Below are 15956 nucleotides of genomic sequence, written 5' to 3' on the forward strand. Positions count from 1 at the left end.
ACTTCACATTAAAATGAATTAAGAATATATTCAAGTGTCCAAATTATTTCTTAATAAAGTAACACTTTACTAGCAAAAGGAAACACTAAACAAAAATTTTATCTTTCCCATAAAGAGCAAAAGTTTAATTTGGAAACTTAGGAATCTGTGAAAAACCACTTCCACCCAAATGTAAACGGGAATCTAAGTCTCAAGTATCAGACAGTGTAATTCTGTTCACGCTCAAGGTCTGTAACAGCTTCATCAGGAGTGTGCTTCCAGCGCAGCGTGGCTTACTGGCACTGCCACGGACACCTGGCTCTGAGCACATCTTCTGTACTGAGCACATGCTGAGCACTTCATGTGCACTGTCTCCTTCCATCCACACCTAACTCTATGGCACAGATATTATTTTTATCCTAATTTAAAAGATGGTGAAGCTCAGAGAAAATAATTGTAATTGCAATTGTGTAATTAGCAAGGCCTGGACTTAAATTCAGTCTTCTTGACTCTAAAGCTAGTATTCTAAAAATAAGCCACAAATTCAAATTTACAGACAGGTAAAACAGAGCTAATTGCAAAAACAAGCACTATAAAGTTCTCTTAGATAACTGCTTCCTCTAAATAGAAAATATCAATTAATACTTTAGCAGTACTTTTATTTGAAAAGGTGGAGCTAAACTGATCATTTCTAATATATATGCAATCACATAAGGCACTCAGATATTTAAGAAAGATAGTTTTGTATTTAAAGAATTTGTTTGAAGTCTCTCACAAACAGACCAACAAAAATATTCAGAGGAAAACTATCAAACCTTATTTTTTAATTTTTTTTGCGGAAGATTAGGGCTGAGCTAACATCTGCTGCCAATCCTCTTCTTTTTTGCTGAGGAAGACTGTCCCTGAGCTGACATCTGTGCCCATCTGCCTCTACTTTACATGTGGGATGCCTGCCACAGCATGGCTTGACAAACAGTGCTTAGGTCTGCACCCAGGATCTGAACCAGCAAAACCCGGGCCACTGAAGCGAAACATGCGAATTTAACTGCTGCGCCACTGGGCTGGCCCCCAAACCTTTTTTTTTTTAATAGGTGTATACATCTGTGTGAATACAGAGTTTATGAGAAGGGATGACACAGTTTGCCCTAAAACAGACACAATTATTTTCACATTAACATATTTCTTTAAAAAGGAATTTTTGGTGCACTGTATAATAGATATTTATTTTATGTGGAAAGTTGGCATAAAATGTAACATTTCATATTTCTTCACCATCACTGGAGAGAAAAAATATGGATCAATGAGATGACTCTTATAACAGGAGTCAGATGAAGACACTTTATCACAAGTCTCAAAGCACGTGCTCTGAAAGTTCAATAAAGGCTCTGGATTTTCAGAGCTAGGCTCATCTGCACACTCCTGAGAGTGTGAGGGATGGACAGTGTCAGGGTCTTAGAGAATGCTTCACCTCTGAGGAAATCACGGCAATATCCTGCCGCTTACCTGAAGATTTTCACAGGTCTCCTGACTGTAAGTGAGTCTCTGGATTTCTGTAGGTGAAACAAGATACAATGCTTGTCCATTGTTGGTGAAGCAGAACGTTCTGGCTATCCGCATATTGGTAAGGGGCAAGTAATACACATCCAATAGAGGCCTTAAACTTGGCAAACTTGAGAGAGAAATTAAAAACTTGTTAATAATAAACAAGGTAGGTTTGAGTCTTGAACAAAGCATCACAGAAGGTAAAAACGGCAGGGACCTCATAAACCTCATGACTCAGTGTACTTGAGGAGGAGGTAACACTCAACAGTGTTCCTCACAGACTCTTCACTACTGACTGAATGAAAAGAAATTCTCAGCGCACAAGACGAAACAGTAAGAGCATTTCTTTTAAACTGAATATAATTCTGTAATATTATGGTTTGAGGGATGAAATGCTGTATTTGTGTTTAGAAAAATATCTAACTCTTACCTAAAGGTCATGATGTGTCCGTTGGCACAGAAACAGGCGAGGCAGATGCTGTTACTCATCGCCACGACATCCCCCCGGAGCACGAACGAGGTCTCTGTGATGTTCTGCTTATAGGCGCAGTTCTGAGTGGGCAGTGAAATCACCTTTGCTTGCTTTTCAGAACATATCACTGCGTACTGGTTTTCACTAATTTCCTGAGAAGAGGAGGGGGATACAGAGACAGGCCGTCGTTTTTTCAATTTCTCCTTTTCGTCTTTTTCTTCAGGAACGTTGTGTTCTCTCCAGGATTCATATGCAGGTGGCACTAGGCAGCCTGTGGCATCCAGGAATGCCATTCTCAGGATCGCCCCTTTTAACCTCAATATAGTACCTAAAATGCGTAAGTTTAGTAGACAACAAATATTTTAATCCACACAGTAAATATGTTTATTCCAACTTTGACACTCAAAAATATGCAGAACGTATACTAAACTGAAATTGTACACTAGCTTATTGATAATTCAGGATTTGAACTTCAAGCATGATATCTGAATCTGGAAAAAGATATAATATTACAGGCCCCAAACAGATAAGTGCCACCAAACAGATAAATGCTAGGATGTCTGGAATCATGTCTTCTCTCACACCTGGCAAATGTGCCACCGAGTATGAGAACAAGTAGATGGCACCTAGAGTTGCTGCCTAACATGGCATCCGCTAGGCATCTGTGGCTAGAAAACACTTAAAATGTGGTTTGTCCAAATTGTGGCGTGCTGAGAGAGTAGAATACACGCTGGATTTGAAGACAGTACAAAAAAATTTAAAATATCTCAATAATTTAAAAATACTGATTACATGCTGAAATGATAGTGTTTTGCATACACTGGGCTAAATGTTATTAAAATTAATTTCACCTATTTTTCACTTTTTTAATATAGCTACTAGCAAACTCAAAATTCCATATGTGGCTCACATTGCATTTTTAACAGTACCGATCTACAGGGCCAATGAGGAAAAGAAGTCCACATAATTCTAATCATAACTTCCTTTTAAACTATTTGCTGGTAAATGTCAAATATATTAAAGACATTGTTTGGGTCAACTTAGAGTCTTAATTTAGGGGTTATATTTCTTGACTTGCTTAGTTAATGAGATTCCTCTTCCCTTACATCCCTCAAAATGTAAATATGCCTAATTAATGCTCCTTTCTAAGCAAACAAAACGATAATATTAACATTAAGGATTTGGAAACCAACAGAAGGGATGGCATAGAACTGATTTAGTTCAGTTCTTATTTTAAAAGAATTTTCATATCTTATTACTTTATACTTCGATTTTACAGTTTGCAAGAATTTTCCATATAAGAGGAAGACTTCCCAATGTTTTCTCAAAATTTTTCTTAGAAGGCAAAATCATATTTCCTTTCTTCTTTGTATTCGCATATTTTTATCTACAGCAGAGTAGCCTGATAAAGCAAAGGATGCCCAGTTAAATTTGAATTTCAGATACATAATGAATACTTTTTTAGTATAAGTATGTCCCAAATACAGCATTATCTTTCCAAATACTGCATGGGACATATTTATATTAAAAAGTATATCTGAAATTCAAATTTAACTGGGCACCCTGTATTTTATTTGCTGAACCTGGTAACTTTAGTCTATAGTCCAGGTTTGGCAAGCAGACAATTGAATTATTTTAAATGATTCACTATAATTTGGGAATTGTTCATAGTATATAGGAACATGTATGAGATACAGTAATTCCCGTATGTGGATTTTTTTTAAAATGTCCCAAGATAATAGTTAAATACATGCTTGTCCTGTAGTTGGCAAGGTTTTACTATGTTTTCCAGCAGAGCAGTGATAACTGCTGGGTTCTCCTCTTGAAGGGAAAAAAAACAATTGGGGACAAAGTAGACCATTCCAGGTTCTTAAGCACAGGAACCCATCTGCTTGAAAAATATCCCTCTTCTTACAGTTCCAATACCGACAACACGATACGAACACCATTGTTATATTTTAAAACAGGCATCTTAAAAAAAAAAACTAAACCTCAAAGATTCCACCACTGAGAAGAAAACCAAAGGTTCCTTCTTACATATGAAAATTATTTTTCTATCAAAGTAACTTTATAACTAGTTTGATTTTATTGCAGGTTGGAAAACATCTTAAACATTTTTTCATGTAGTTAACAGTAAATTATCTATACTTAATCCCCTCTCTCATGTTTATTTATTGGAAACATTTATTTTCTTATTACAAACTGATACATGCTTGTTGTAGAAAATTTAGAAACTACGAATCAGTAAAAAGAAGAAAATAACAATTACTCACAATCCCATTCTTCAGGGACAATTACCACTAACATTTTGATTTTCATCTTTCTCGTTTTTTTCCTACGTATGTGATGCTTACTAATAACAGACGAGGTTAGTAAGGATATCATTGTGTAACCTTTTCTAACAACCAGGTATGCAGTATACACTCAAATATTTAGTGAGCTGAATGAATAAGTCAAACTTTCTTTAATGTAAAGATAGTTCAGAAATGAACATGAAAATCAAAACTACATTTTAATTCTCAATTCCAAGTATTGTTAAAGTCTACATAAATAAGAGATACACTAACAAGCAAAAGTGTGGACTTTTTTTCTGTCTAGATCAGCATAAATTAGTAATGGAAACCAGAATTCTCAGTTATTTCCAGACCTATCAGACTCCACACATTTGAGAAAAGTCAATCTCATTTTCAATTATGGAGACTGCAAATTTTTTCTTCTTAAAATTTGCTATTGTCACCTTTTCCTAATACATGAAAGAAGAAAAATAATCTATTTTAAAACTTCACTCATAGAAATTCAAAATAGCCAGGTGTATAATGTTCAAAAATATACTTTTCTGATTTTCTTCTAAATATGAACCATTCTTTTGTTTATAGAACCGAATATTTTGAGGTACCCTGGAATGCATTAGAACAACAGTTTTTTTTCCTTCATTTTAAACAAAATCCTAGAGTCAAAGAAAAATGCAAAACCTGAATGGCTGTATAAGTAAACAATATTCTGGAATCTTACTCCATGTATTCCTTCATTAGAAACATAAGACTGTAACTATCCCCATTTAGTTTACATTTTAGAATTCTTAGATTGATTCAAAATGAAAAGCAAAGGCTTCTATTAAATCACAGTAAATCAACCTTCAACATAAGTACAGCCCCAGAGCGTACATACCACTGGGAGACACGATTACCGGCTGCAGAAGTCTCTGCTCTCCTCCTGGGGGCAGGTTCAGTGCAATGACAAGCACTGTTCCCAACGTGGTACCAACCCATAAACACGGGGAAGGAGACGAATCTGCCTTTCGAGTAAAAGTTTCACAGAAATGAAGAGCAGAGATCGCTTCTCGGGACTCTTTATCAATGCTGGTTACACTCGAACTCCGTGATCGGCTGAAGGAATTATCTTTTATATCTGAAATGATTTAAAATGTTGTGAGATTGTTCAACCTACAAAATATCATGCTTTTTTGTTCGGTATAAATTTGGTCAAATAATTAATCTGAAAAAAGATAAAATCTATAGCATATTTTTTTTCTTTTTTGAGGAAGATTAGCCCTGAGCTAACATCTGTCACCAATCATCCTTTTCTTGCTGAGGAAGACTGGCCCTGAGATAACATCCGTGCCCATCTTCCTCTGCTTTATATGTGGGACGCCTGCCACAGCATGGCTTGCCAAGCAGTGCCATGTCTGCACCTGGGATCCGAACCAGCGAACCCTGGGCCACCGAAGTGGAACGTGTGCACTTAACCGCTGCGCCACCAGGTAGGCCCCCATAGCACGTAATTTTAATTGGCAAGAAAAACAATTTACTTCTTTGCTAATAATTTTTTCCTTTGCTTAAATGTAAAATCTAAATGCACAAATCCCCACTTCTCAGAACTGAGCTGGGTGCACTCCCGTGCATTTTTGGCTGTGTGATCTTTATGGTTTTGGTGCAGCTCTGTTGGCATCCTGGCTGCTTTTCTCATCTCAGCCCTCACCACCTTCTCTTCGCATGGTGCTGTTTCTTCCTTTGGTAACACAACTTCATGAATAGGGAGAACTAGAGAAGCGTGGGTCTTTTCAATTTTCTACATTTAAAAAAAGCATTTAGAAGTACTCTGACCCTAGATTCCAATTTATTGTAAGACGGACTTTTTTTTTTTCCCAAATCTGTCCATATGAAAACCTTTAATCCATAAAAATTTAGCTTTCATTTTTCTTGAACGACATTTTAACTGTAATCAACATTCAGCTACAGCATTTTTCATCAAAATGCATAACTGGTACCTGGCTCCTGCTTACCTTGATGCAGGTACATCCCCTCACCTGCTCTGTCTGAAATGACAGATTCTTAGGAATCTCACTAACAAACCCTCTCTTGTCTTCAGCTACCTTCTTCCCTATGGTCATCCTCAAGTCTGTCTCAAGCTCTGGCCTCTTTCCTTTTGGACCTGCATTTCAAACGCTTATGGGGATTTTTTCCTGTCATGTCTCACTACACAAAATCAAAACGCATCATTTCGTCAAGGCTCTCCATTCTTCCGACGGCACTATTTATATTAATCGCACCCCTGGGAAGAACACTAGGCAACCACACTTAAAACAAGCTGCAGTTGCGGTTCTTCCCTTTCCCATCTGAACATCTAACGGGATACCAAATCCCATGTTATTTTTTTCCGATGTTCTGTTTCCTTCTTTCCATCACCAATCAGCTTCCATCACCCTACGTCAGGCCTTCGTCACATTCATCTAGACGACCACACGATCCCAAGTGATCTCCCCACCTTCACTCTCTCACTGTTGTACCACGACCCCCATTTTCTAAGGTAGAGTTATAATTCTATCACCTCTATTGAAAAAACCCTCAGTGGTTCCTCTTTATTTGATCACGCTTATGATCTTACTCAAAAGTTTACGACTCCCCACAAAATACCTCCAACCTCCCCCCCGGCCCTGTCTCCCAGTGCTTCCCCGCTTCAGTTCACTGAGGGAAACACACCGAGCCACTCATGTTCTCCAAGCACACCCTGCACGGACCTGCTGTTAGACCTCTGCCTGCGATTTTCTTTCTGATTGGGGCCCCTGCCTCATCCTTTTCTCTACCTGCCAAGGTTGTGCTTACTCTTCAGCTCAGGTACTGTCATACTTGCGAAGTTAACCCTGATTCCTAAAACCATATATACTTTTTCTCTTTTTTGAATCTCGATAGCTGTTTTTCTCTCCCATGCCACTAACAGTACATTCGTCCTGTAGTTATTTCTGACTTGTCTTAGGCCTTGCTCTAAAGTGAGTGCCAAGTTTGTTGAGCACAAGGGCTATGTCATTTTGATGCCCTGCAGAATTTAGCAAACTGCCCTGCATACAAAAGTATTCAATAAATACTTGCTGAAGACAGATCACTAGTTGAAAGTATCTAAACCAATGTTCCTGCCTTACCACTGGGCTCCATGACAATTTCCAGTAGCTTCTACTGTTCACAGCTAATAAATCATTCCTCAAATCACATGCTTTCAATGCTATCGTGAAAGAAATGACTTCATAATGTGAAAATAACAAACACGTTAAAGTCTTCTAAGTGGTATTTTATTAAAAAAGGATAACTGAATCCTACTTATACCCCCCAAAAGCTTTTTGTAATCAAATTTAGATTCACAGATTGAAAATATTCTCCCAAGTAATTTTATATACAACATAATTTTGATTATAACTAGCCTCTGAAAACAACAAAGCTACTAGTTCTGACAACAGCGTGGGTCATTCCTAACCACAGTTTCTAAAAATATCTTTGTTTTGCCTGAGATCGTACTTCCTGTTACAGATTATGACACAGAGCAAAGAACTACTTACTGTAAATGAAACAACTTTCATTAATGGACGAGTCTGCAATACGATACTGATTCCAAATGTTAACTCTCTATAGTCTCCCAAGTTATTTTAGTAAAATAACAGAAGTTTTAAATTTTCCAATGATAAAAATACTTGTTACTTTAATAAAAAATACACATACAAGGTGAACAAACATATCTTCAGTTGTGATCTAGCGACAAAAATGGAAATCAACAATATAAGAATATTTGATAATATAAATTTCAAGGTAAATTAACCAGTGTAAAAACTCTTACGGATATCTATTAAAATTACAATAGCTGATTCACAACAATCTATACTTCAAATGTTAATTCATAGGCCAAATAAACAGTGTTTTAACTTAATGGACTAATTCAACTATATGATATTTATAAACTACAATTATATTTTTATTATATGACTTCTCTACAAAAATTAGTTTACCAGCTAGATCAACATGGGAAAAGAACGAACTGAGTCAGAATCAACGTTGAACTCATGGAGTTGGGCTGCTTATTTTATCTGCCTAGAACTATCTGAAAAGAAGTGACAGTTTTTAGCAGTTCATGAATTACAACTTCCACTGACCGCTATTAAATTAGATGTTGTGGGTCTCTGTGGCTTGAACTTTGGAAATTGGGCAAGCTAAACAAATGGAAGAGAAATTTTAATTTTAATTCTAGTAATAAAAACAGAAATGAAAACAGCTACTACTAAGCAAGGATTACTATGTGCTACAAACTATCATAACTCTTTACATTCATCATTTTATTGAATCCACCTAAAAACTCTGAAAAGTATTATCATCACACTATAACAAATAAGAGGCTCAGACTGGTTAAATGCCTTGTCCGGGATGACAAAGCTGGTTAATGCAAGAGTTAGGATTTGTGCCCAGGTCCAAGCCTAAATCCTTCTGTTAGGCAACACCACATAGACATGGGGTCAGTCACGTCACCAATATCATACGAGCGGAGGGTTTTGGTTAATATCGAGTATTAAAGTTCGTCTTTAGATACAAACAAAAAAACCCCACTTGACTTGATCATGTGGTCTTTCTGGCAGATCTAAACTCAGATAAAATTTGTCATTAATGCCTCCATCCAGCTCTATGTGACTCAAGCACATCCTAAAATAAGTGCTTTCATGACACTCTCTGGATGCCTGGAACAGTCTACATGTATGTATCACTCTCTCCTCTCCACGTAGAGCCTTACGCAACAAAATTCTACATTCTCCAAGCAAAGCACAATGCCAAGAGGTGAGTTTGGTCAGGGTAAAAATTAGGACAAAAACTCATTCACAGTGAGGTATACAACAGTTTACTGTTTTGCCTCCTGTGACCGACACTTGAAAAGCGACATCAGAAGTCTAGCAACATCACCCACGGTTCCTGAGCTGTGGGCCATGGAATCTGGGATGGTGAAGTTACATTGAAAAGGCAATGCTGCACAATTTCCCCATAAGCAAAAGTGCATTCTATTCACAGAAGCTTCCAGAGCTGGAGGACAGTCCAACAGCCTCAGCTGCTTTAGCAACACCCCGCAGTTGGAGCCTATTGACATAGCTGTTTTTCCCCAATAACTCCCTAGCCAGTGTAGGACAATTATCAGCTAAGAATCTCCATCAAAAAACAGTTCAGCAGCACAGTGACTTGAAGGGAAATTACTTTGGCAACATGGAGACTGTTTCAAAGTGTCTATCAATCAAAGTTACCATTGGCTTAGGGCATTGAAATACATGGGCACGCAAGCTAGAACATAAACTAAATAAAGATCTAGAAAAGCACGGAGTACATACTTTGATTAAATTACTTACACAGTTTATAAGTGTGAGTATTCAAAAAATAATTATGATATTTTTACTAACTTTAAAAGTACTTCTACGTGTGTTTTCTCAGATTTTTAAGATACGAAAGGCACAAAACCATTCTAACTAGTAGTATTTAATGTTACTGAAGTCATGGGCCTCTTTGAGAGTCTGATGAAAACTCTGGATCCTCTTGTTGGGAAAAACTGCATAATGTAAGCCTTCAATGCACTTGGGTTCAAATTATGTCTTTCACTTTCACAGTGAAGGAAACGATGCCCTTCTCAAAGTATTTGTTATCCTACATTCTGGGTTAACTCTTCTTCCCTTAACACCAGGGGTACACAGGGTTCTACTAAACTGTTTTTCCTCCCTTCAGGAATGGAACCTTTTACTGATGGCAGTGAAAGATGCTCCGCCCACTCACTCATAATCACATGCTTCCCATCAGTATAACTGAGCTAAGACCACGATCTGGAAATGCCACAATTAATATGGTGAAATGGACCAACGCCTAAGTTTGTATTATGCACAAAAAGTTTAGTTAAGGAACCTAGAGGATAAATAGTGAGAAGATGAGGTGGGTGAGCAAAGCAAGGGAGAAAATCTAGTAATTTCTAAGACAAAGATGGGTAAAACCATCCTTATGCAGTTATATTTCTTCTTCAACTAAAGGTAACAGAAATTCCTGAAGTTAAAAAAAAAAATGATTTTAAAAAGAAACCCTGCTTTAGATTACATGAAATCTTTTTTTTTTTCCAAAGATTTTATTTTTCCTTTTTCTCCCAAAGCCCCCCGGTACAGAGTTGTGTATTTTTTTTAGTTGTGGGTCCCTCTAGCTGGGCATGTGGGACGCCGCCCCAGCATGGCCTGATGAGTGGTGCCACGTCCGCACCCAGGATCCGAACAGGGAGAACCCTGGGCCGCCAAAGTGGAGCGCTCAAACTTAACCACTCGGCCACGGGGCAGCCCCCATAGATTACATGAAATCTTATTTTTAACTTTATTGAAATGTTATTGGTGCTTATCCTGGAATATCAGGGGGCTATTTTTGAGCTGGGCATAAAGCAAAAGGAATGTGTGAATATATTCATTCTGCTTTCCTAATGGATTAGTTGCATAGAACGTGCTGTAGAAAAAGAAGTATTTTCCAACTTATCACCAAAAAGTAACAAAAGATTCTTGATATGATTCATTGTAATACAGAAAACTAGCAATTTATTTTGAAAATATTAAATTCTTACAAGTTTATAAATTGTAGAGTTCAAAATAAGTTTTCAGATGGTTAAATGAGACACAACTTTTAATAAAAATTAGTCTGAAACAGCACACATTTTAATCTTACACTAAATTTTGCTTAGATATAAAGGATGAGAGAGCTGAGGAGATATATTATTTGGTTGCTTGAATTTATATTATCATTATCTTCCATAATTTAGAGATGGCATTCTAAAGGCTCTTAATCCTTAAACATCTCAGTCATTTTAAACTTGACTTCTGGTGAGAATCTAGTCTACGGGAATTTTAAATCTTCTGATTTCCTTGTCTTCCCATTAAAGGGAGTTTGCTGTGGACTTTTATTGACTTATTTTACTTACCTAAGTCAGGCTTTAGGTCAGTAGGCAAGCTTAACTTCCTTGACATCTTTGCTGAAAAATAAAACGCATTTTTAAAGTTCGGAAAAATATTTGATTCATATTTCTTAATACCAACTTCTCGTCAACACAGAAGTGAATTTTTTCAGTACTAAGTCTAGACGCTAGGGTAATTAAAATATGATTAATAATATTATGGGTGGAAAGTAAATCTTATTTTCAACTTTTTAAAAAGTTTGTACTTACTTGATGTAATACATCTTTGTGGGCTTGAAGCTCTGACTTCAAGGAAGCCTTTTAAATTCTAACTGTTAATTATTTCTTAGGCTCATGGGAAGGGTTAGGCTTTTCTAAGAGAAGCAAAGTCATTTCTCAGAAGGAAGGTGTTGCAGGTAAGGACAACAGAGGCATAAGACTGCGTTTGGGTAGGTGACAGAATAAAATCTTTCCAGCTCTTCATTTTCATAGCTATTTGGGCTCACTATTTTTAAGTTAATCTCCAGAATATAGGACAAACCTATATCTACAATCAAATTAAAGTATTTGATTACATCATAAAAATATCTGGCTCAACCATTCCTTGATATAAGTTAACACCTCTATTTACATTTCAGTGATAAACGAAACAACAAAGTCACACAATCTAAAATTACAGTATTAATAAAAATGTAAACTACAGATATTTCTGTTTCGTAGTAGAACAATAAAAAAGCCTATGTATAAACTTTCTGGAATTCACTTTCCATCCTCAAAATCAGTTATTGCCTTAATCTATGAAGTGACTGGAAGTTAGAAGCGGTTTAACTGTATCTACATGGTTAGTGGCAGTGCATGCGTAACACAATACTGTTGCCTATGTGACACTCTGAGAAAGCATGTTTGTTAATACATGAATGCATATTTTGGGTTAAATTTTGGACTGTTAGGAGATATTTAAAGCACAGACCCTGCTAGTCCATAAGGGCGCCATGTAAACAAAGAGAAATCCAGTCATAGTACATAACTTCCACATCTAAAAAAATGACAAATTCAGCGTTAGGAAAGAGGCATTAGGCAAACTGGGAAGGGATGGGGGAAAATCAATTTTTTACTTCTAGGCTTCATTAATCTAATTAGCATCTTTAAAACACAACAATGGATCAAATATATGAATCAGTCTTATTCCATTTTCACCCAGACTTCATCAATCTCGGTTAACAGATGAAATGTAATACAAGACTAAAAGAGTCAAATGAAATCTACGGCTAGTTGACCTCATGTAAATGGTTGCTATTGTATTTAATATCCAAGTCCCTTAAAATCAGAAGATGATATGCCCCTAAAACCATCTTCTAAAATGCAACATTAAACACTTTTAAAAGAACTCACAGAGGTTTTCACCACGTATTATAGGTACAACGTACACAGACTGATAATATCTATACAATGTATATCTATCTGTAGTAGAAACATCAGTCTGGTTATGGCCTAAAGAAACTCTCAGAATCACATGATGTGGATGCTTCTCCAGACCCCGCTACTGTGATTCGATCTAGTTTTCTAAGCCTTTGAGACTGGCGCTTATTAAACTAGAATGTGCACACCAGTCCTCTGGGGATATTCTTGAATGAGATTCTGATTCTGTTCTCCTGGACTAGGGCCTGAGATTCTGCCCTTCTGACAAGCTCCCCGGAGATAACCGACAATGCTGCCTGTGGACCACACTTTAAGCAGTAAGGTCCCTAGACTAAAAGCAACTTCAGGATAGGAACCAAGATTAATTCATCAAACTCAGTATGTATAATATCCAGTAAGTCTACAACAAACAATTCTTGACCGAGCCTGGATATCTAGTTTGTAAGATGTGAAAGTGTAAAGTATTGTAGTTAAGGCTGGATTTGGAATCAGATCAAACCTGAGTTCAAATCCACTTCAACCAACTACTAGAAAAGTGACCTTGGGCCACTCACTGTCCCTCTCTCTAAATCTCAAATGTCCTCATTTGTAAAAGGAGGATAGACAATAATGCCAATTTCACAGTTGTCATTAGATAAGATGATGTGGGCAAAGCACTGTCACAACACCTGACACAGTATGGGTTTGATAAATGTTATTTATGAATAATAAATAGTATTTTTTTCATAAACTGTAAAATGCTACATACATGAGCTACTAATACACTTGTAAACAACTGGTGTTCCTTTATCTTATTCTATGGTGGTATTCCAAGCAACTAAAGCAAGAAAATTGAAAAAAAAAACTTTAGGACAAACACAGAATGGCATGCACCACTATAAGCTCAACTGCTTTTCAGTTCATTCCAAAAACTAAACTCAATATATAGCTAAACGAAGAGAAATAACCCGAACAATTTGCAAGCCTAATCACATTACTCATTAAGTCCACCCCTCATTAAATTAGCAAATTAAAATTATGAAGTAAATACTTTATCAATCAGAAATGTATCTGTTGAAGCTTTCATTATTAACCATACATATATTTCTGTCAAAAAAATTTCACTAGGATAAAATTCCCTTCTGAATTTCATAAGCGTATGTTTTTAATCTCCCTTAAGATTTCCACTAGAAATTGTTTTATATAACTTCTCAAATATTTTACAAGTCTAAGTTAGTTCTTCCCATGAGATAAAATTTTTTGTCTAGCACTACTTAATTTATCATGTAAAAAAAACTTCATATAACTAACCAGCTTTCAAATAATTCTTCAGTTGGTCTAATTTTGACATTTCATTGAGAGGTTAAAATCACACACAAAAATGACAAGGTAGAGGGGCTGGCCCCGTGGCCGAGTGGTTAAGTTCGCGCGCTCCGCTGCAGGCGGCCCAGTGTTTCGTCGGTTCGAATCCTGGGCGCGGACATGGCAGTGCTCGTCAGACCACGCTGAGGCAGCGTCCCACATGCCACAACTAGAGGAACCCACAACGAAGAATACACAACTATGTACCGGGGGGCTTTGGGGAGAAAAAGGAAAAAATAAAATCTTTAAAAAAAAAAAAAAATGACAAGGTAGATTTTCTGAATATAGCAACTTTACCGTAAATGTCACATGACTTAATTATGAGTCTGTTATTTCCTCCAGAAAGACTGCAATTGAAGACCCATAACCCGACCACCAACTCCATCACAGTGTTCAATCAAAAGACACTTAAGCCTCACTGCGATACATCTGGACACAGTTTTAAGCAATCTTCTTGAATATGGAACTTGACAAATGTTAAAAGATTAACCTTTGTTATTTTGTGTTAATTCTAGCTATCAATATTATTTTAAAAAGTTACAGAACTAAGAGTTTTGATGAGTAGAGAAACATTTTTGTTACATGTGGCGGTGGGATGGAGCTACCTACTTATTCATCTATTAAATATTTATTGGGCACATGCTACCAATGTGCCAGAGGGCAGGGATTTCCTGCCCTCCAGGAGCTCACAGTCCATAGGAGGAAGCAAATAACTGCAATGCAATGTCGCAAGTACTACTTAACCCAGAGGCGAGCACAAGGTACTAACTAGAGTACATTGGATTTATATCCATCTCAGTTTAGAATACTTATCTAAGACTATGGGATATGAAGACAAAGCCCCAAGGAATAGTTTAGACTTTGCACATTTTCACAAAACAATATGGTCCTCAAATATTTTTTTGTTGATAGTATATTTCTTTTGATGTAAAATTTATATACAAATGTATGAATCTTACATATATATTCACTGAATTTTGACAACCTATATACCTGTGTAACTCAAACCCTTAGCAAGATATAGAACGTTATCATCACTCCAAAATGGTCAACCATGCTCCTTTCTGATCAATTTCATCCCCACAAACAACCACCGCTCTGATGCTTTTTCTACCATCGATTAGTTGTGCCTATTCTCGAACTTCATATACATAAAAGCATGATACAAACTCTTGTGTAAGGCATCTTTTACTCAGGATAATGTTTCTTATCTTCTTCCCAAAATATTTTAAAGCTTACATTCTTTTTTCAATGCACGATATGAGAATTCTTAGATGAAAAAATACAAAGTCTCAATTAATAGATTCACAGGCAATATCAGATTAACATTTTCTTACTGTTCCTCTACACATATGCATTTTATCTTTAAGCTTTTTTGAATTATGTATTCTTTACAGAAAACTTGGGAAATATGAGAAAATAAGGCCATCATGAATGCCTATAATCAAGAGGCAACATTTTTGCATATTTCCTGCCAGTCACTTTTTAAAATCTGTTTTTATTTATATAGTTGAGACGAACTATCATATACAAATCTGTACCCTGCTCTTTTCTACTATTAAAACAAGCATTTTCTTATATCAACTGTTAGTATATTTTAATGGCTGCATAGCTATTTATATGAACACCTATTTTCCAATATATATACGGCAATAAAAAATGTACATATTTACATATTTTGGGATTATTTCCTTAGGACAGAGTTCCACAGGGGACAATCATTGTCTGTACAACTCCCTCAACATTCTACAGTATGTCTTTAAGTAGTATTTTTTTTCCTTGAGTTGAAACGACAGGCACATAAGCATAATATCTTACAAACTTTGTTTGGATGGAAACAAAGAAAAACATACATCAGAGAAAATTTGGCAATATGCAAAAGTTCTGGCTCACAACTGTGACTCTTTAAAACTCGAGCTGTCGGTTTTTTTCTTTTTTATTTTTTGAGGAAGATCAGCTCTGAGCTAACATCTGCTGCCAATCCTCCTCTTTTTGC

At 36.4% G+C, this 15956-nt stretch overlaps 1 protein-coding gene across 2 annotated transcripts in view; it reads right to left on the reverse strand.

Moving 5' to 3' along the window:
* STXBP5 (syntaxin binding protein 5) overlaps nt 1-15956 on the reverse strand; it is a 162476-nt gene that overhangs the window by 13984 nt on the left and 132536 nt on the right. For both annotated transcript variants that reach the window (XM_046669154.1, XM_046669152.1), the window contains 4 exons: nt 11228-11278; nt 5162-5401; nt 1952-2321; nt 1483-1648 (listed from right to left, as the gene is read on the reverse strand). In XM_046669154.1, coding sequence (XP_046525110.1) covers nt 1483-1648; nt 1952-2321; nt 5162-5401; nt 11228-11278 — 827 coding nt within the window. The remainder of the gene's footprint in view (nt 1-1482; nt 1649-1951; nt 2322-5161; nt 5402-11227; nt 11279-15956) is intronic.

This window comes from Equus quagga, chromosome 8 (genome assembly GCF_021613505.1).
Source record: "Equus quagga isolate Etosha38 chromosome 8, UCLA_HA_Equagga_1.0, whole genome shotgun sequence".
Classification (NCBI taxonomy): domain Eukaryota; kingdom Metazoa; phylum Chordata; class Mammalia; order Perissodactyla; family Equidae; genus Equus; species Equus quagga.